Source organism: Rhincodon typus, chromosome 30 (genome assembly GCF_021869965.1).
Source record: "Rhincodon typus isolate 14 chromosome 30, sRhiTyp1.1, whole genome shotgun sequence".
Taxonomy (NCBI): domain Eukaryota; kingdom Metazoa; phylum Chordata; class Chondrichthyes; order Orectolobiformes; family Rhincodontidae; genus Rhincodon; species Rhincodon typus.
The window spans coordinates 20,529,534-20,549,647 of record NC_063361.1 but is presented as its reverse complement, the minus strand read 5'-3'; the positions used below and the strand labels follow the sequence as shown (position 1 = coordinate 20,549,647).

At 37.4% G+C, this 20,114-nt stretch overlaps 2 protein-coding genes across 2 annotated transcripts in view; one reads left to right on the top strand and one right to left on the bottom strand.

The window, feature by feature from the left end:
- The window catches only part of nags (N-acetylglutamate synthase), an 80,368-nt gene extending 73,398 nt beyond the window's left edge, over positions 1-6,970 (top strand). The window contains exon 8 of the mRNA XM_048614411.1: positions 1,178-6,970. Coding sequence (XP_048470368.1) covers positions 1,178-1,361 — 184 coding nt within the window. The 3' untranslated portion in view covers positions 1,362-6,970. The remainder of the gene's footprint in view (positions 1-1,177) is intronic.
- Positions 6,971-8,484: 1,514 nt separating this feature from the next.
- tmem101 (transmembrane protein 101) overlaps positions 8,485-20,114 on the bottom strand; it is a 16,972-nt gene continuing 5,342 nt past the window's right edge. The window contains exons 2-4 of the mRNA XM_048614410.1: positions 15,529-15,580; positions 15,084-15,230; positions 8,485-14,614 (exon numbers count right to left, since the gene is read on the bottom strand). Coding sequence (XP_048470367.1) covers positions 14,306-14,614; positions 15,084-15,230; positions 15,529-15,580 — 508 coding nt within the window. The 3' untranslated portion in view covers positions 8,485-14,305. The remainder of the gene's footprint in view (positions 14,615-15,083; positions 15,231-15,528; positions 15,581-20,114) is intronic.

The window sequence follows — 20,114 nt, the reverse complement described above, 5'->3', positions numbered from 1 at the left end:
TAGGATCTTGATCTAGAGCCAGTGTTTATTAGTCTAAAGCTAGATCCACTATTTTTTCCTCGAAATTTTCTCCCCTTTCATTTATTTTGAGATACAGCCCCTTACTGGTAAAATCCCTTGTCCAATTGTCCATTCTTTACATGTGACCACAGGCAATGGGTGTCAGTGAACTATTTGGTCACGGCTGTCAGCTGAGAACAGCACTGCTAAAGTTAACCATGTATGTACTTCCCACCAAGTGTCATTGTTGATGGCTAGAAGCAGCATGTCTGGTTGGATTTCACCATCCTACCACATCTTACATTCAACGTCAACAATTTATGGCCAGTTGAGGGAAATCCAACTGGCACTATTGTTGAGTAGCTTCAGGTGAGATTATGTATTCAACCTGGTACTTGATTGGTCTGCATGTCTCAATACTGGATTTTTAAGTCATTTATTCACAGCTTCTCTCGCGACCAGGACTGTCATTGTATAGTATAATTAAACGTGTATCGCAATATTCATAACCCAGTGTCGGATTTTATTTTCCAATTGGTACAATATACCAGTTGTTGCCTTAGTAGGTATAACGCTGATCAAATACCACACGTCAGAAAGGAGTGCTGTAATAATTGCTTCTTTCTCATTATTTACCCTCACTCTTTTCCAAAAAGTAGGAACAGGAATAAGCCATTTGACCCTAGGAGCTGTTTAACCACTAGTTAAGATCATAGCTGATCTGATCTTGGCCTCAACCTCATATTCTGCCTAGCCTCCATAAGCCTCAATTTCCACGCAGTGCAAAAATCTGTCCTAACTGGGCCTAAATATATTCAATTACAACCTTCATTGCACTGTGCTGTGAGGAAAGAAATCCCTACATTTCCATCTTAAATAGATGACCCTTTTAATCTGAAGCTGTGCCCTTGAGCACTAGATTACCAATGAGGGGGAAGCATCCTCTCAGCATCTACCCTTGAGCTCCCTTAGAATCTTGTATGTTCTAATATGATCACTTCAAATTAATCTAAATTCCAGTGATTATGGACATAACCTGATCAAATTGATATTTTCTTTGCTCATTAATTTGATTCTTGCTTTGATTTAACGTTTTTTTTTAAAAGTTGATGTGTATTTTCTAGCTACTGTGGTCAATGCTGTTCACAACCAATGTACTTGGTTTTCTCTTGTGCAGGTATTTCAAACAGTGCGATGGAAGCTTTACAACTGGACAGTGGATAGTCTTTTGGTACGGCCTGTCTAACATGCGTGACTCTTACGAACTAGTGGACCACGCGGAAAGTTTACTTGATTCATTTATACAACCAAATCAGCCTATAAATCAACAGCCATCATCTGCTACAGAAAATTCAAACTAAATCTCATCACTTTCTGTCCTAGTTTTTCTTTGTCATCTGAATCTGAAAAATTGCTGCTGTAAAATTAGAGTTGCCTTAGTTTCCTCCTTTGGCATACCCAGTTGCTCTGAATGTCTCATCCTTTTTAAGCTGTTGAGTGGGATTGGTTGCCTATAAATTCCGTTATACTAAAAGAGTGAAGCATTCTATTTTTATTAGCATAAGGCTAGTAAAATCAAAATTAAAGGAGAGCTTCAAAAACAGTTACAATTTTAAAATCAAGTATATTTCTGTCTTCGACAAAATATTTGTAGTAAATGATAGCGATGATTGTTAAGTTTGTTTTTATTAAAACTGAGGAGAGATGCACACAGGCAGCTTGCTCACAGGCTCATCAAAAAAGCTGTGCAATCAATCCTCTTTCAAAAATGTCCAGGAGGAGAACAACTGACCATTAAGCGATGAGTATGATTTCTACTGATTCAGAGGAAGATTAGACACAAAGTGCAGTCTATTGGTCAAAACAGGTTGCTAATCATACCTGAACTGAGGAAAATGGAGCCAGTCTAATGAGAACAATTGCCTTGAATGAGGTTTAAAAGGCTAGATCTACAATGTAGTAACCTTCTAGAGGGAGTTAACTTTAAATTGAATTCTGTAAAGCTCCTTGAAGCCAATGTTCCTGTGATTCTGTATTCCTTGTACACAATCTAAGAAAAAAGGAAAAAAATGGTAGCTTAACAACCTTGAGGGAATAGCCTACCTGTATAATAAAAAAAAAACAAAAGAACTGCGGATGCTGTAAATCAGGAACAAAAACAAAGTTGCTGGAAAAGCTCAGCAGGTCTGGCAGCATCTGTGGCAAGAAAAATCGGAGTTAACTTTTCAAGTCTGGTGACCTCTGACTTTTTCTTCACAGATGCTGCCAGACCTGCTGAACTTTTCCTACAACTTCTGTTTCTATCTGTATAATGCAGTTTCAAGTGTGGCTTTCTTCAATGATAGAAATGACAAATGCAAATCACATTGGTAGCAGCACATACATCCCTGGAACGGGAGCATTGTGGTTGGTTAATTATCTGACTTGTAATCCAGAGCCTTGAACAAACGATCCAGAGGTATACACATACATATATCGCTTTCAATGTGTCATGCATCACTGTCATACTGGACAAAATGGGATTCCTTTCCCTCCATCCCCATACAGCGCATGGTCATTGACTGTATTACGTTTGGCAATAACCATAATACCTTCATTCTGCAGCAGTCAGCCTACAAATGTGTCACCAAAGTGGCTCAAAAAACAATTACTGGATGACAAGAGCTTTCCTTCCTATTTAAATTAGCAGTTAGTACCTGGTTTGTGTGCTACCTGCCATACACCCACCAGTCAAGGGGGAATTGTGCTTTGTGGTCCCCACGTTCATTTTCAGGCATTATGCAAATTTAGCCAATGCCATAATGCTGATTATCATTAGAGGTATTTGTGTCTGGAAAGGAATGTGAAGAAAACTATTAATGTGTCATTTACATGTGAGAATTGAGCCCGCTATTCACATACAAGATATCTGAGAGCAGTCTGGGCTCAAATTCATAATGGGTTCAGGTAAGAAATTTTCATTTAATTGTGTCTATTTTCTTTCAGTAATGGTTCCATGTCCTATCATGGACCTGCAGTGGTACGAGTATGTATATACTATATATCATTCATAAATTCATTTCAAGATAATAAAGAACACATCCATCTTTCAAACAGACATGTCATTGCCTGTCCCAATTTGTAGACCATGAGTGATAGGCTGAATGGATTAATTCTGCTCCAATCGAGTCTGCTCCACCATTTGAGCATGGCTGATATGTTTCTCAATACTGGAAAGACAAAACTAGACCTGGAATTAATGCAACTCCATCTTAGGTCTGGTGTACTTTTTTTTTCTTTCCTCCATTTGTATTTTGAGTATTGAATTCCTTCTTAGCCCTGAAAGCTTTCAAATTAAATCCGATGTATTCATGAAACAATTTGATTTGGTCAAAGGATCAAAAATGCCAAGGCTCTCAATCTGAATGTCACTGAAGTGCTATCACAAATTACAGTAAAGAATTAACAAATTACTTTTCAGTTCTATGCTGTTGAGAGATTTCAAATTCTACTCTTTATCCAGCTGTTATTAGTCGTGGACAAGGATGATGCCCAAAAAAAAAGAGCAAATATGATTTTGCTTCAATTTTCTCCATTTTCAAAAGACATTTTATTCATCATAAACACTACCTCAATGGAAATCTTAACTCTTGGAGTAGGCAAATAACATCTTACTAATCCATTTACTCATAAAAACGTTTGAATATTAAGTAGTATCAGTGTAGTGATAGGAGCATCTGTTTATTTCTCACTACCCTGATAGAAGGGTAATTTTGCAAGGCTTTTTTTCTAATGAATTTCAGGTCTACTAAGGCTGTGTGCTCAATTGAATGCACAATTACATTTTATGATGACTCAGTCCACTTATACTCCAAGGAGTCTGACATAGCGCTAACCAGTATATTCCTACCTGGTTGATTTTTTTTTTGTAAAGAGATGTTACTTCAATAAGATGATAGATTGCTTCATGGCATCAGATGCCATTAGGATTTTCTGTCTAAAAGCCCAGTGTTTTCTCCGAGGTGCATCTCACTAATATTTATTTATAAAAACAGTTTGAAACTGCAGCACGCTTAGAGTCTGTATTCCAATTTCCCAGTTGCTTTATAATTAAAAGGAGGGTATTCTTGTAAGCCACTGTTTATAGATGATGTTATTAGATGGTGAAGGAACTGGATGCATTGAAGCTGCTGGACAGTTTCTGTAGTCTCATTTGAAGTCTATTTTTTGCACTTGGAAGAATCACCATTGTGTTTTACTTTGGAAGAGTCAAGATTTAACAATAATGTTATTCTAAGTCAATTCTAGTAGCTGCAATTATTTGAGATTTTTGACCAGTACGTTTACTGATAAATGCACCTCTCGAAATCTAGAACACAGCCAATGCTATCCTGGATCACCAGATACTAAAGTCAACATAAAAAAGGTCATAAGTTGTAAAATGAACCAGTCTTAAAAAACATTTACAGAGGTGAAAGATAACTTCACTTAAATATTGACAGGCATTAGAATCTTATGCTAAATGTAAAAAAAAAACATTAAATACCTGATCCACCAGAGCAATGCAGCTTGTACACATTTATTTCAGATCACCCCTAAAATGTACATCTTGTGAAATAAGCATGTGCTATTCTGATCAAAAACTGCATATGTTTTATCTCAATGTCTGTTTTGTTTATTTAGCTCAGTAACAAATTTATTTTGTGAAGCAATATTTAAATGTTGTGTAATGAGAAGGCCAGATGAGATAAATGTCTTTCAGTCTAATTTATCCTTTAAAATACATATACCATGTAACAAAAGTCAACACACATAATCAGCGTGTAGTACAGAACCATGGTATTGCTGAGAAAAGGACATATTTTGTTGAAGCTTTTTGTCACGCACTCTTCATGACAATTCAAGGGGAACAACATTTTTGTACTGTATTAGAAGGGTGTGCTGATGGTTGGCAAGTGAATTGGTATAGATATTGCCAAGGAGAATGCATCAGTTACATAATGAGTAACAGCTTGCAAGTTTTATTTACATTTAAATAGGCAGGTTGACTCTGATCACCCTAAAGAATCAACCAGATGGCTGTTGCCTATTTTGTTCAGTTTAAACAGGTGTAGTAGGTGTACTTATCTTTCTGTCTGCAAGGAATAGCCTCCTGCATATTAATGTATACAGCTTCCAGTGCATGCAAGTGTGTTATACTGTGAGCCAGACTGAATCTTAAATTGGCTGACAATATAATTCATAGCTCATTCGGTATTGTTTAGCAAATGCTGACAAATCACAGAATCACATCTGATGTTGGACACAGTTTAGGAGTTTTGCAAATATGGACTGCTACTTCATAGCAGCAGTGTTCGACAGCTAGTTTTGCCTGTTACTCAAGTTTGCAAGATACCTTAACCTTCAGGATAATCAAGTCCAAAGTGGCAGCCTAGTCCCATTTGTGAGCTTGTACAATGTTCAGTATACAATGAAAAAATATGATCAAGGTAGCCATTTTCTCAGCTATCTTTACTGGGAAATGTACGCTTCGGGTCTCCTGCCATTCCACACAGTGCAAGATTGACCTTCCCAGCAGCCTTAAGGCCCAAGCCATTTGCTCACCATGCATTCACAAAAGGTGAAATAGGGCACATCAAAGCCATTTGCCTGATAATATGTCATGCTGGTTGTGTGCAATAGAAACACAGGGGGGTGGTGATCACCACTAACAGATGCTGCCATCATGTCCAGATGATGTTCTGCCTATCATACAAATGAGTAAAGTGGTATATGAATTTCACAGCTGGTGGGATGCTAGGTTTGCAGGCCATACATCTGAAAAAAAACCTGTCTGATCATATAAAATAGCATGTCCCTTTGGTTGCTCACAATAGGCAAAATACTGACCTTGCCTATTCAGCCCATGTTTGCAAAACTCTGAAGATATTATCACATTTAGTGTTGGGAACTGTGACTGGGCAAGATGGTCTAAATAAAAATGACATGTACAAACATTATGCCATTTCAACTGAACAAAGCAGATGACAGCCATTCTGATTCATTCCTCTGGGCAATGCCTTGACGACTCAGACTAAAGCTACCTGGTTTAAGTTTAAACAAAGCCTGGCAGTTAACTGTCAGTCATCATCCAATTTTCTTTGCATTCTCCAATGGCATGGTTCTACCAAACAATCAATATGCTCCTCTCAGTATGAAAATGTTCATATTATATTGATGTTCCCTTTTCAGGAAAATTTAATAACTTTGACTTTTTTTGGCTCTCAGAAATATAAAAGTCAACATTAAAATTTATAGTTAAATTGGACAAAATCATTTCTAATTCATGCATGGATCTTCAAGGAGCCAGTTTTTCCCCAGACTTCAAGAAGATTGTACTCATAGTTTATAAGAGTAATGTAAAAATTACCTGATGGTTTAATGAATTTAGCCACGTGGTCCCCATCCTGTACCATGCCGATTTAGTTGGTCTTACCCATGTAGAGCTGTAACTGGTCACAGAGTTAGGCAATGAAGAAATAGCTATGGGTTCCGCTGCCAAGGGTTCCCGCTATCCAGTAACTTCTGTTGGCAATGCAAGTAAGTGGAACCAGTGTTTGATTGTCTTAGATGCAGTGGATGAACAGCCTGTAGGACCTCATTTCCTAAACACCAGCAACATAGTAATAGCTACAAAATCAGATCTATGTATCTAACCATTACAGTTTGCTACTTCTACAAATCTATAATATGGGTTTGATATTGTAATGCCATTCATTATATCTAAAGGTGCTGATTTTCTTGCCCATATTAAAAATACTGAATGCTCCTTTCCTAACCAGAATTAATTGAGCAAGTACCTCAACGTATAGTGAATATCTGGTATTGTTCCGAGTACTAAGTGTACATATCTTGCTTTGAACAGTTTACTTAAAATGTATCTGGTATAATCGGATCTTAAATTAATTTGGCTAACTTTAACACTTGCTCTGCTTTTGAAATAACATGTACTTTACCAATAAAAAGAAACAAAAAAAAACTTATTGTGGGTAACTTAGTTCATTTGTGGGGTAATTTTGAATACTCTTACACATTTACGAACCAAACTTTGATGCGTACACACCCATTAAGTTGATCTTTAATCCACAATAGGTGGTAGCTTTTAAAAAAAAAAAAAATCAATATTTGGCTGTTGCGTCAGTGAATCAGGCTGCTTTGATGTTGGAACTGCACTCATCCAGGCAAGTGGGAGTGTTTCAATCATGTTCCTGACTTATGCTTTATAGTTCGTGGACAGTCAGGATTCCCAGACTGTGACGTGCTCTTGTAGCCACAGTATTTACACAGCTAGTCCAGTTGAGTTTCTGATCAGTAATTAAACACCAAGGATGTCGATAATCGAGATTCAGTGACCATAATGTCATTCAGTGTCAAAGGATGATGGGTAAATTATGTCTTGTTGGAGCTGGACATTGTCTAGAACTTGTGCGATACAATTGTTACTTGCCACTTATCAGGCTAAACCTGGATGTTGTCAATGTCTTAGTCATTATCCTTTTTTCCAAATCAAAATTATGAACCATATGCAAGATTTAAAAATCACATTTAAGATATTTGAAGCATTACCCAGATAAATTACTGCTTCATCTTCTCATTCATGCATCTCTGAACCTGCTCAGCCAAAACACGAATCAAAATATGAATCTTATTATATTCCGTCTTGCTGAACAACCACATTCCCTCCCATTAGTAGAAAACACTGTTCAAACACGGCTGCCACTTCTTTTAATGTCCAAATTAAGTTTTCACAAGTTACCCGGTCGAGAAGTTCACAGGTCAAACTTTTCACTATACTTAATACACTTGACAATAAATAAATCAAACGGCATGCTGTTACTTAACCTCAAGATCAGACAGTACAAGGCAAAACTGAGGTTAACCGTGAAACTTCACGTGAAGTGAAAGTTGGGGAGTTGTCAGAGTAAGGCAAGTATCAGGTGGAAAATTATTGAACAGGTTTAAACATGTCCCAAAAGTGAAAAAAAAACACTTTTTTGTAATATATTTACAGTAGGAAAATCCTATCAAAAGATTAACTAGGAAAGAAAACATCTAAATGGATACATTGTAAATTGGAAGAAATGCAAAAGGTTTGCTAACAGACATGCACTCATTTGGACAATGAATAATTAACAGTAGCACTTTTCTTACATAATTTGCTAAATCCACAAAGAACATCGGAGTTTACTTGGAGCTGACACACCGATGCATATTGTAGCCTTAACAGGAACAGTCACAAATTTAAAGTAAAATCATTTCCCATGAGAAAGCAGTATAGTGAAAACATTCCTGAAAAATTGAGAAATGAAAAACTAGTTTTAAAACTTTACTAGATTTATAACTGGAAGTTTTGTTTTGGTTTAAGTTTTTCATCTAACATATGGAGAACATTTGCTAAGGTTCTAGACTAAATATTTGGAAATTTTAATATGAACTCAAAAAAGTTCGGAGCACACACATTGGTACTGAATTCAAAAAAGTGTTCTGAGCTTTAATAAAAGTATCAACTTAGTTACAGAAAATGAGTACATTATGCTTTTTCAAGTGTAAACATATTTTCAGTCATACATTGCTAACAGTGCACTTCATATTTGAAAAATTCTGAGCTGGCTACACAAAAATAATCCAGTTAGACATTAAGTTGTAAAATATTTCAAGTATACAACAGGGAATGTCCATAAATTTTACACTTCCCAGACATGCAAGTTTCAGTGGTGAGGTTTTCTGAAGTCACATGGGACTAAATTTTGTCAATGGATAGAAAATTCAATCTCACTGTGGATCAGAGATCTCCCTTAAGCAAGGTCTTTAGGTTTAAGATAAGCCATAGGTGGTACGATAGGAGTAGCTACTACGTACTAAAATCATGCAAGCAAAAGCCCACAAATAGGTCACATTCCGGAGTTTCATTAGAACCAGGTGTCTAAAGTTTCCCATTGCTCTGATCCTTGGCAAGCAATTTAATAATTTTTAGTCCAGATCATTCTAAAGGAGGTTCCTACTGTTGTTCTGGCCACATTTCTCCAACTAATTCAACTAACACTTCAAAATCAACAAACTCAATAATATTACAAAGTAGCTTCTTAGATTAATCAGGTTCAGTGTGCTTGGGTACCAAATTAATATAATCCTAATTTTGTTTTATTTGGCACCACTGACCAATAAACCACTTACCAGAGGAACGTACAGTTCCTCAATTACAGTTTCTTTAATTTTGGGTCTGCACACAAGACTTTTACATCAGTCCAAGACTGAACTTTAAAATTTGTAAGATGAAATGTTATGTTTTGTGATCCTGTACTCCTTTCAGAGGATAAGTTAACAAATGGGGAATATTGATTGGTTTTACATTAGAAGCATTAGATCCTGTGGTGGAAATCTAAACATTTTTCTACATATAACATATTATGTAAAGTTACTTACAAGAAAATGTCCCCTTACTGAATGTACAATCACAAATATTGTTAATGAAGTTGTGAAGACCCTTTGCAATTGATTAGGGATTGGGCAGGCATCACAGAGAAGTACATTCACTGTAATTACAAAATACTACGATGTCAGCATTGGTGATCATCAAGGTTGTGCAAACAGTGTATGCATATGTACACAAAAGACTTTACATTTACTGGCTCAAATTCCAATTGGCAAATGTTAATCAAAGATTAGATTCATCAAAAAAGAAAGCGCGCTCATTTATAGTCAGTGGATAGGAAATAAAAACAAGCCTTACTTGTTCTTAGTCATTGTTTTTGACATATCTATTGTTTTCACAACTATTACGGACAAAATTTATGTGAGATTGGGTCTGCCTTATATGCCAACATAATTTAGATAGAACCACCCAGTTTGTGAAATCAAACCAAGACAGATTCTTAAACTTGTCAGTAGAACACCATAGTTACAGAACTGACTTTTTTAATTTAAAGTTGTGGATCTATCTTTAAATGAAATCAACAAGCTAGTAATAAGTGTTGCATTCGCTTTATAACCAACCTCACGCTAACCCCCTTTACTTTACAGTATTAACTGTTAGGAAGGAAAGCAGGTGGGAATTGGAAATTGCATCAACGTGGGTCACGCCCCATCGCCAGAAGAACACTGGAACAACCCTTCCCTCCTAGTAGTAGAAAATGTTAAGAAAGTGGTCAGAATGAAAAGAAAAAATACATTTTAACTTCATACATTTTCTGAGAAGTGTGGAGAGAGAAATACGTTCTAAAATATCCATCTAAAGGGAATTCTGTATAACTACTGACACACTACAATTGAATAAAACCAATCTTCCCGAGGAATACCTACAAATGGAACAGATGTGGCTAAATACAAAGATTTAAATCTGCAACAGGACAGTTAAAATATGCAATAATAATAAAACATTTTAAATTGGCTTCAAGCTTCCCCTTTCAGTACATACTAAAGCTTCACGTATGGACTGAAGTATTTGCCATTAGTGGAATGCACCTTATCAAATTTGACAAGGCGAAACCAGAAGATTTTGCTATATTCTAATTTACTTTTAAAGCTTTAAATTGTTTTGGTCTTTGACGCATATTTACTCAATTCACTGCCACGTAAGTCATTGTATTGAAAAATTGGATACATGAATGTACTAGAATAGTTACTAATTTCATACAGGAAAACCTTAGAAACAGTACTTTCTGCATGATGTATATTCTACTCTTTGAATGCCATTCAATTTAAAATAAGCTTTTCAACCTGTTTGGTATGTGTATTCTGCCCTGTTACTTCTGCTTACTCACTTTTGGAGCATTATAAAATTATTAATCGAAGAAACACATATTGAGGATTTGCAAAATGTCTGATCTTCATGGAGGGAATGTGAATGAGAAGGAGAAGAACATATTTCAACTAACGTCCTTTCAATTTAACAAAATTATTTCATACTGAAGGGTGGTCCGAGAACCTATTACCTAAAACAAAAGACATTTGTGATAGGCACTAACATTTTCGATTTCAAAGTCAACTTTGTTTAAAAAGCGCAACTGTAGATAAAATTACTCATGTAAAGGGAACGTGCGTGTGTCAAGTAGCACAGAATTGAACGTTAAAAAGCTCCCAAATATACTGGTGTCCCCATTTTTGAAAGAATGCTGCACTACACTGTAAAGTATGAATGTGATCACTACAAAAAGTGCCACCATTTCAATCTAAAGGAAGAAAGTTGTATTTAAACAATTTAAAGTTACAAGTTCTTTAATAGATATTTATTCTATTTAGTCCATGGGACAGCTGGTTGACAATCTGGGCCTTCCTAAATAAATATCAAATTGAAAATACAACCACTTCTCAAAAACTATTATGAAATATGCTTAAGATTGGTTAGTGAATATTTAAAGAACTTTAAACAGATCAGTTCAAGTTCACTTCAGATAGTTTCACTTCAACAATTACCCAGGGACCATTTAATTATTCAGTGTCCTTTCTTCATCACAAGAGTGTAAAAATTAGTGCTGGGAAAAACTGTGCTTTCCACTTTTTGCATTCAATGTTAGCATAAGGCACTCAGGTCAAATACACAATGGATACTCATGAAATAAAGCTCTCAGTTTCTTGTGTTGACACTATGTCTTAATCCAAAATGCTACCATTTAATAAGGCGTCCAATTTTCTACCTCAGCCATTAAGATCTAGGTTAGTTACCAAATTAGCACCATGTTACTCTGGACAGTTTGCAGTCTGACACACATTAGGAATTACTTTGAGATTTCATTTCATCTGTTGACTTTTGTAGTAGCAGAGAAAAGAACTACAGTAGTCCAATGCAACAACTACGGATGGAGCTTTTTTCCCCCTCCTTCTACCATTTGCTAGACTCAATCATTGTGAAATGTAGATTGAAAAAAAATTACAAACAGGAATAACATATCCCAGTAAGTAATTCATTATTAATGGGTCCCAGATGAATTCTGGTCAGATATCACTCAATCTAAACCCTTTAAATATACAATATCATTGCATTTGAAGCACAATACTGGTTCCCGCTACATCAAACAGAAGTGTAGTCCTATACAAGTTAGATCAACCACAAGACAAATAACACTAAGTGAACTGCATCCAGTTTATCCAGATTCACGTCCCGCACCTAATAGAAACATGCCATTCATGAAAAATGTCATAATATATATCTTTCTATAGATTATGTTTGTTTTATATATCTCACCAATTTCAAAAAGCATAAAGATTTTAAATCCTACTGAAATATTAAAATATCATATACACATATTTTAGAAACATGAGCTACAAGCCTGCAATACAGCCCCTATCTGGCAAGCAAATTACCCAGATGCTACCACGGACAGGTGCGATAAGTGCCCCAACGTTGTACCAGCACTCAAACTCACAATAAAAATTACTTCAACAGACAGGACTTTTGTTCTAGTGAAATCTTTTGCTTTTGTTTTTGTCTTTCAACAATCCCACTACTCCTGCACAGGTAGCAAGTTTTAAAAAAAAGCAAATAACAGGGACTTGTATAGCTTGATCCCCTCCTCAAACCCAAACAGATTATAAAGAGGAAAAACTATAATAGAACAATGGACAGAAGGCCTTTAGCATTTTTTTGTTAAATATCATTTGTTTAAAAAACAAATTCCATTTCTACATATCTGCAAGCAGAAATAAAAAAAAACAAGTGCTCAAAAAAGGGTAACTGCAAGAGAAAAAGATACAAGAATTTTTGACTGACTAACAAAAAACAACTCAGCAAAGATTAATAGGAACAAACTAAGACAAAATCCATTGCACCATTGCAACTCATATTTTCATCATTCCAACCAAGAACATTTATTGACCTAACGGTAGTATAACTGAACACAAAATATCCTCTCCTTTCTCACTCAGACAGTACTGTTTCAATTTTAATTTCAATCTGTTTGGTCACTAAATGTTTTTGAAGAGCTATACAATCTCAGCACTGATTTTCCTTGGTAGGGAACGAGGGTGCCAAAGGGTAAAATGAAAAAAAAAGCTTACAGTTGGTCTGAAAACTAATCAAAGTTCCCAATGATTTGTCATACTTCAAGAGAAATACCTTTAGATCCTATCAAACCTTTCCCCGTTCCTGTTTCACTGAAAAAAAAATGGAGCCAAAGGACTTCATGGATGCATCTTACAGAGAAACCGTTTAGATTAGAATGTGCAGTTTTATATTTTTAAAATATAACCCTGATATTCATTCGCAGGTAACTGTTTTATAAAGCTGGTGATTTGTCAAAGGAAACTTAGCTGCCTGTAAAATCAAAGGACTGTTAAAAATTTGAGGTGAGAGGGAACAAGTCATACAAATGGACTAAAAGATTAGCAATAACAAAAAAAATTAGTTAGGTGCCACATCTAAAAACCAAAATCTAAATTTCTCTGATCAAGAGTATCCAATTGCACTGCAAAGCTGATCTGCTGATCTTCTGGCAGTTTCACCACTGATCTGCCCACACAGCTACAAATCTAACTCTGGATCAGACAGTTTCAATTCTACTTAAACTACTTCAGCACTGAAGAACATGATGGATGCACTGCCTTGTTAAACTGTGCAACTGGGGGTACCAATGGCATTGAGGTGGAAAATAAAACTTGTCATATAAAAGAACAATGTTCTCACAGTAAGAAACCCACTGACTAAACATAAAGTAGCCTCTCGAAGCTGCCAGCTAGATCAGCTGAGACCTCAGCTGCACATTTCCGATGCAGCTTGCTGGCATGAAAAACAGACAAATGAGTAAAGAAATGGAAAAAAACGTTGGGATTTTAAAACCGGAAGGAAGTCAATTTATAGGTGATAACGGAAACTTTCAAAATACTTTGCTCAGAGAATAAATGAATACACAAGATGCATAAATCATAGGACATCACACTGTAACAAATTCTGGGTCTTTTATATCATTCATGATACAGCACACAGAACTAATAATTTATTCAAATCGGACTTCAGTGAAAAAGGACAACAATAAACAGAAAGTGGGTTACGTTTCTAAATATATATTCCTGGCATGAAAGCTGACCTTCCAAAAGCAGCTCTTGATTTCTTTGCACGTGGTCCTAGAGAGTGAGCGTTGCACTAGGAGCATACATTCACAAAGTCGGCCCTCAGATTCACCAACATCCAAGCAACTGTTCATACAAGTTTTGTTTCTATTGAATTGTCCAAGATAATGATCTATATTGAAAATATATTTAAGAACCTATACATTTAAAAAAGTCAAATAAATAGCGGTACAAGTCAGTTGTTTCATTTGTGCCATGCATTAAAGAACCCCACGTTTAAAATGTACTAACAATCTGTTGCCAAAATTATAGCAGCACCAAAAACACCCACGTTCTGCCCAAGCAGCTTCATTTGATTCCAGAACTCGATCCGGCAGGAATGATGCCAATAGCCCACATTGCTATCGATAAAGAGAACTACAAGAGGCATAAGAACAGACAGTATCTGGGCTGCAGTCCGTACACAATAACCAGAGAGGAAAGACAAGGCCAGTACAGCGTACAGTACAAATAACAACTGCAGTGTAATTTCACCTCCTATGATGTGGTTCAGATAGGCCAGACGGTCCTCTTGACTGTGCTGCAGGGAGTAGGCCTGTAGATTAAATTCCAAACAATTAGGATCCCACAACTTTTAAAGGGAAGGTATAGTGGAAATGGTATAACTTAAACTTGCCACCTATTACAACCATTATATGTTCTAGTGAATAACTTAAAACACAGTCAATGAAATTGATAACTTAGCCCCAATAGCCCTCACAAATGCCAGGTTGCATTATTAATAAGCTTCTTGGGGTGGAAGAACGTTATAAACAATTAGCACTGGTTCCAAATTTGGACCCAGATTCCCAGTCCAAAGTTGCAGTGCCAAGCTCAAATATGTAACCTCTCACTGTGTAGCTTTGCTGGTCAATGGCTCCTAACCAGCAGCACAAGATACAATATTGAAATGCATAGAACATAGTTCTATGAAAGCAATTTCATTATAGTTTGAGAATGTACAGAGAAGCATGTTTCTTCATTATTAATCTTTAAAACTTCTGTCAGGATGATCAATTACTTACCACACAAATAAGGTTGATACCAAGAAACACCTGTCCAGTAGACTGCAATGACCTGGTCCGTGGCTTCTGCCGATAAACTTCGCCAGCACCACTTGCTAAAATCAAAAATCCTCCAATAACGGCTATAGTTCTGGAATACATTCTCACCTGCAACATTCAAAATGCTTATTTTATACAGTTCAGCTAAGTATTGATATTTTTACTACTTAATGCATCTATAAATAAGCTGCCTGCCATCATTTTACTTTGTTTTCATTTGAGAAGTGAACATCAAATAGTAAAATGCTGCACAAGTTCAAAACTATATTTTCAAATCAGGACTTGATCACTATCCAGATGGTGCATATCAGCTGAAATTCAACATATTCTGCCAAAACAAATTTTAAAACATGGCAACTTGTACAAACGAATGCAGTTGAAATTCACTCTTCCACCAGCATCTTACCTTAGAGTGAAATACGCCTGTTTTATTGGACAACAGAAACAGAACCGAGTTGCTGCAACAATTTTTGGACAAACTTCAGATGATGCAAATATAGTCAAGATCTTATCTTTACACAATTATATGAAAAATAAACTTCAGATACTATTTGGTAAAAAGTACAATTATCGTGAAATACTTCATTGCTGATAAGCAGCCTCTGAACCCTCTACTTTTGCATGTACATGTGTGGGGGTTGGGTTGTTATCACTATCGGCCACTGAAGTCAATACTTGATTTTGCTTGTTTCATCAGAAGATGAATGGAATGCATATAATATGTGGACTTTACTCTTGATCGTTTGCCATCTTGAAATGCACTTCAGCCGTGCCATAAACCCCTTCTCCTTCACCAATCCGGATGGTTATTGTATAACAATAGTAAATATGGACTAAATTTTAACTGCTGTTACCTGACTGTTATATCTAAGAGTTTTCAGGAACTGGGATTTTTTAAATTTAAAAACAAAAAGGAAAAATACGGGCTTAAAACAACTGCTGTGATTACCTGGGCACAGATTGAGACAAGTCAAAGAGACCAAGAGGGAATAAACAAAACCGTTTACACTGAAAGAACCATTTTATCAAAATACATGAGAACCAGGCAATTGAGTCACTGTCAAGAAGCTCTTATTTCCTGTCTTAATTGACACTTGTATGATAATTCCACATATTGGGAGCTGAAATTTCCACCTGCTGGTTAGTTAGCTTGGAAAGACAGTGGATTTAGACTCAAGAACACATATTGAACCATATTTCATAGCTTATTTGAGTAGCAGAACAGTGAATGCAATGCAGGGAGTAATAGTTATGTCACTGGGCTAATAAATCCAGAGCTTCAGAATAATGTTCTGGGGGAGTGACTTTAAAACTCCTCATGGCAGATGATGAAATCCAAATTTAATTTTTAAAAATTAGGAATTAAAAGCTAGTCTAAAAGGCAACCATGTAACTAGTGTTGATAATCAGAAAAGGCCTGGGAGATCAACACTGGTCTAAATAAGAGTACAGGAGGGAAAGCTAAGTGCAAAAGCAGGCACATATGAAAATGAGGTGCTAAAGCTACAACACAGGATTACTTGAACACTAAACTGCTGAAATAACAAATAAAAAACAGGTTAAGCAACCACAAACCACAGGTCAGATCTAAGCTCTGTATCCCATCATGATTGGTGGTAGACAATTAAACAGTTAACAAGAAAGGGAAGCTTCTCAAATACGTTCATCAACAATGGGGGAGACCAGCACACAGTACAAAATTCAAGGTTAAAGTATTTGCATTTATCTTCAGCCAGGTGTCCAATGGATGATCCATTTCAGCCTCTCCCATGGTCCTCACCATCACAGATATCCAGTCTTCAAAACAATTCAATTTACTCCATGTGATATAAAGAAATGGCTGATGACACCGGATACTGAAAAAGCTATGTCCATCAACATTCCAGCAACAATGCTGAAGACTTGTGCTCCAGAATTAGCTGCACCTCGTGTCAAACTGTTGCAGTACAGCTTAAAGTGTTAATTGCCATTAAAAACCCATCTGGTTCACTAACACCCTTCAGGGAAGGAAATCTGCTGTCCTTACCTGGTCAAGCCTATATGTGACTCCAGGCCCATAAAAATGTGGTCGACTCTGACCAGCCCTCTGAAATGGCCACTTTAGATGTAAAGAAATGCCACAAAGTCCATTGTAAGCACATTCTCTTAAGGAAAACAGTGGACAGGCTGGGCTTGTTTTCACTGTAGCTGAGAAGAAGGATGGGCGATTTGATTGAATATCCTTAATGGTCTTGACAAGGTGGGCATGAAACTTATGTTTCCTCTTATAGGTGAATCCAGAACTAGAGGACCTCACTTTATAATTAAGGGCTGTCCTTTTAGGACGACAATGAGGAGAATTTCTCTTCTCAGAGTATTTTGAAACTTTGGAACTCTCTGCCTCAGAAGGCAGTGAAGGCAGGGTCACTAAGTATTTTTAAGAACAAGGTAGCTAAATTCTTACTGGACAAGAGAATCAGAAGTAAATTATCGGGGTATTTGGAATGTAAAATTTGAAACACTAGTTAATCAATGGTGATTGCGCTGAATGTCAGAAATAGGGTGAAAAAGCCAAACGGACTAGTGCTGCTCCTAAATCGTATGAAAGGAATGAACCCAGGCGGATGGACTGTAATCGACTTGCAGCAAAAACGTTGATGGCTTACACAGCTCTGTTGACCCTGCAAAGTCCTCTTTACTAATACCTGGGGTTTCTGCCAAACTGTCAAAGACTGACACCGTCTAATGTACGATTGCTTAAGCACGATTGTGCTCAAGATATCCCAATACCCATCACTATATATGTCCTGTACTATCAGCAGGCAGATCCAGCGGTGGGAAAATAGTGTTATATTGTTAGAAGGGAGCTGCCCTGGGAGGCCTCAACAGGGTTCCAGAGAGGGAATGTCTTTAGCAGTGGAAGGAGTGATATCACATTGGGGAGGCAGGTTCCCAGAATCATCGTCTCTTGAAAGGCCGAATCCAGGAGGCTGAGGGACCGGCACACCGGCATTCAGAGCCAGAAAGTGCTGGCGAGTGCCGAGAATTGCCACTTGACAGTGGATCTCGGGAAGTGGCCTTTCCTGTCACGATCCCGATCAGCAAGTTTTCAAATTCTAGGAGTTAAGTGCTGGATTTAAAAGCTAAAACTGTGGGTTAAGGAAGGGAAGACTTTTAAAAGGTTGTACTTAGGCCTTATAACATAAAAGATAGGCATGAAGTTCTACCAGTACCGAGTGAGTAGCAAGAGTGCGCAAATGCTGGGATGTGTGTGTGGGTGTTTTAGGCAAGTCTACATTCACAAGTGTTAAAGGGGCAAAGATGATATGAGGTGCATACCACTCCACCGACTGCCATATGAGAGAGATCAGGGAACAGTTTACCGTCTTTAGAGACAATGCGTGCAGGAAGTGGGTTCAGATGCCAGTCAAATCAGACTGTTTGGATCAGCTGGAGATGCAATTAGAGTAACTGAGGTGCATATTGGAGGTGCACAGAGTATGATGTATAGCAGCTTCAGAGAAGTGGTCACACCACAAGTACAGTAGATGGGTGACTGTCAGGAAAGGTAGGAAGATTGAAATGCACAATTGTAATAGGGGTTTCTCCACTCAGGTGATTCTTGCAACCATGAGCAAGGCTTCACAATGGTGTGTTGTCTCCCCGAGGCCAGGGTCAAGGACGTCTTGGAGCGGTTGCAGCAAATTCTCAAAGGGGACAGTGAGCAGCCAGAGGTCGTTGTACACATTGGGAACAAATGACATAGGTAGAGAAATGGATGAAGTTCTGCAGAGTGAGTATAGGAAGTTAGGCAGGAGATTAAAAAGTTGGGACCTCAAGAAGAGTTATTGCTGGATTACTTCCAATGCCGAGTGCTAGTTAGAGGAGGAGAGGGTGGATTAATGAGTGGCTAAGGAGATGGTGCAGGGAGCAGAGATTGTTGGATCACCCAGATGTCTTCTGGGGCAACAGTGACTTCTACAACAGTTACGGGCTGCACCTGAAGTGGAGAGGTACCAATATTCTGGCGGGGAGATTTGCAAGTGTTACTCGGGAGGCTTTACACTAGAATGATGATGGTGAGGATTCTAAACAGTAGTGAAAGGAGGAGAGAGGATTGCAGGTTGTACATAGGTTAAAAGGAGCAAGTTAAATAGACAAGGCACACAAGAACACAACAGAGAATGAAGTAAAACTGAAGAATTAAACTAGACTCATTTCAATGCAAGAGGCCTGATAGGTAAGGTGATGAACTCAGGGCATGGATGGGAACGTGGGTCTGGGATATCACAGCTATTACAGAAACATGGCTGAGGGAAGGACAGGACTGGGTACAGGACTGTTCCAGGGTACAGATGCTAGAGGAAGGACAGAAAGGGAGGCAATAAAGGATGGGGATTGGTTGTTTTTGATGAGGGAAAACATCACTCTTGTGCTTACAGAGGATATTCCTGGGGGATTGTCCAGTGGAGCAATCTGAGTGGAACTGAGAAATAAGAAGGGAATGATCATCTTGATGGGATAGGCCCATGAACGGTCAGTGGGAAACTGAGGAGCAAATATATAGACAAGTCTCAAACATCTGTAAGAATAATAGGGTTGTAACACTAGGGGATTTTAACTTTCCAAACATGGACTGGGAGTGCGATAGTGTTAGGGGCTTGGATGGGAAGGAACTTGTTAAGAGTGTTAAAGGAAATTTTTCTTTTCTTTTTCAATATATAGATATACCCAGTACAGGAGGAGCAAACCCTGACCTTCTTGGAAAATAAGACAGGGCAAGTAACCGAGGTGTTAGTGGGAGAGCACTTGGGGACCATTGACCGAAGTCCTATTAGTTTTAAAGTAGTTATGGAAAAGATCTAGTCTAAAAGTTAAAGTTCTAAATTGGAGCTAGATATTAGACAAGAACTTTTTAAAAAGTTGATTGGGGTAGGCTGTTTGCAGCTAAAGGGACAACTGGCAAGTGGGAGGCTTTCAAAACTGAGATAACAAGAGTTCAAAGACATTATG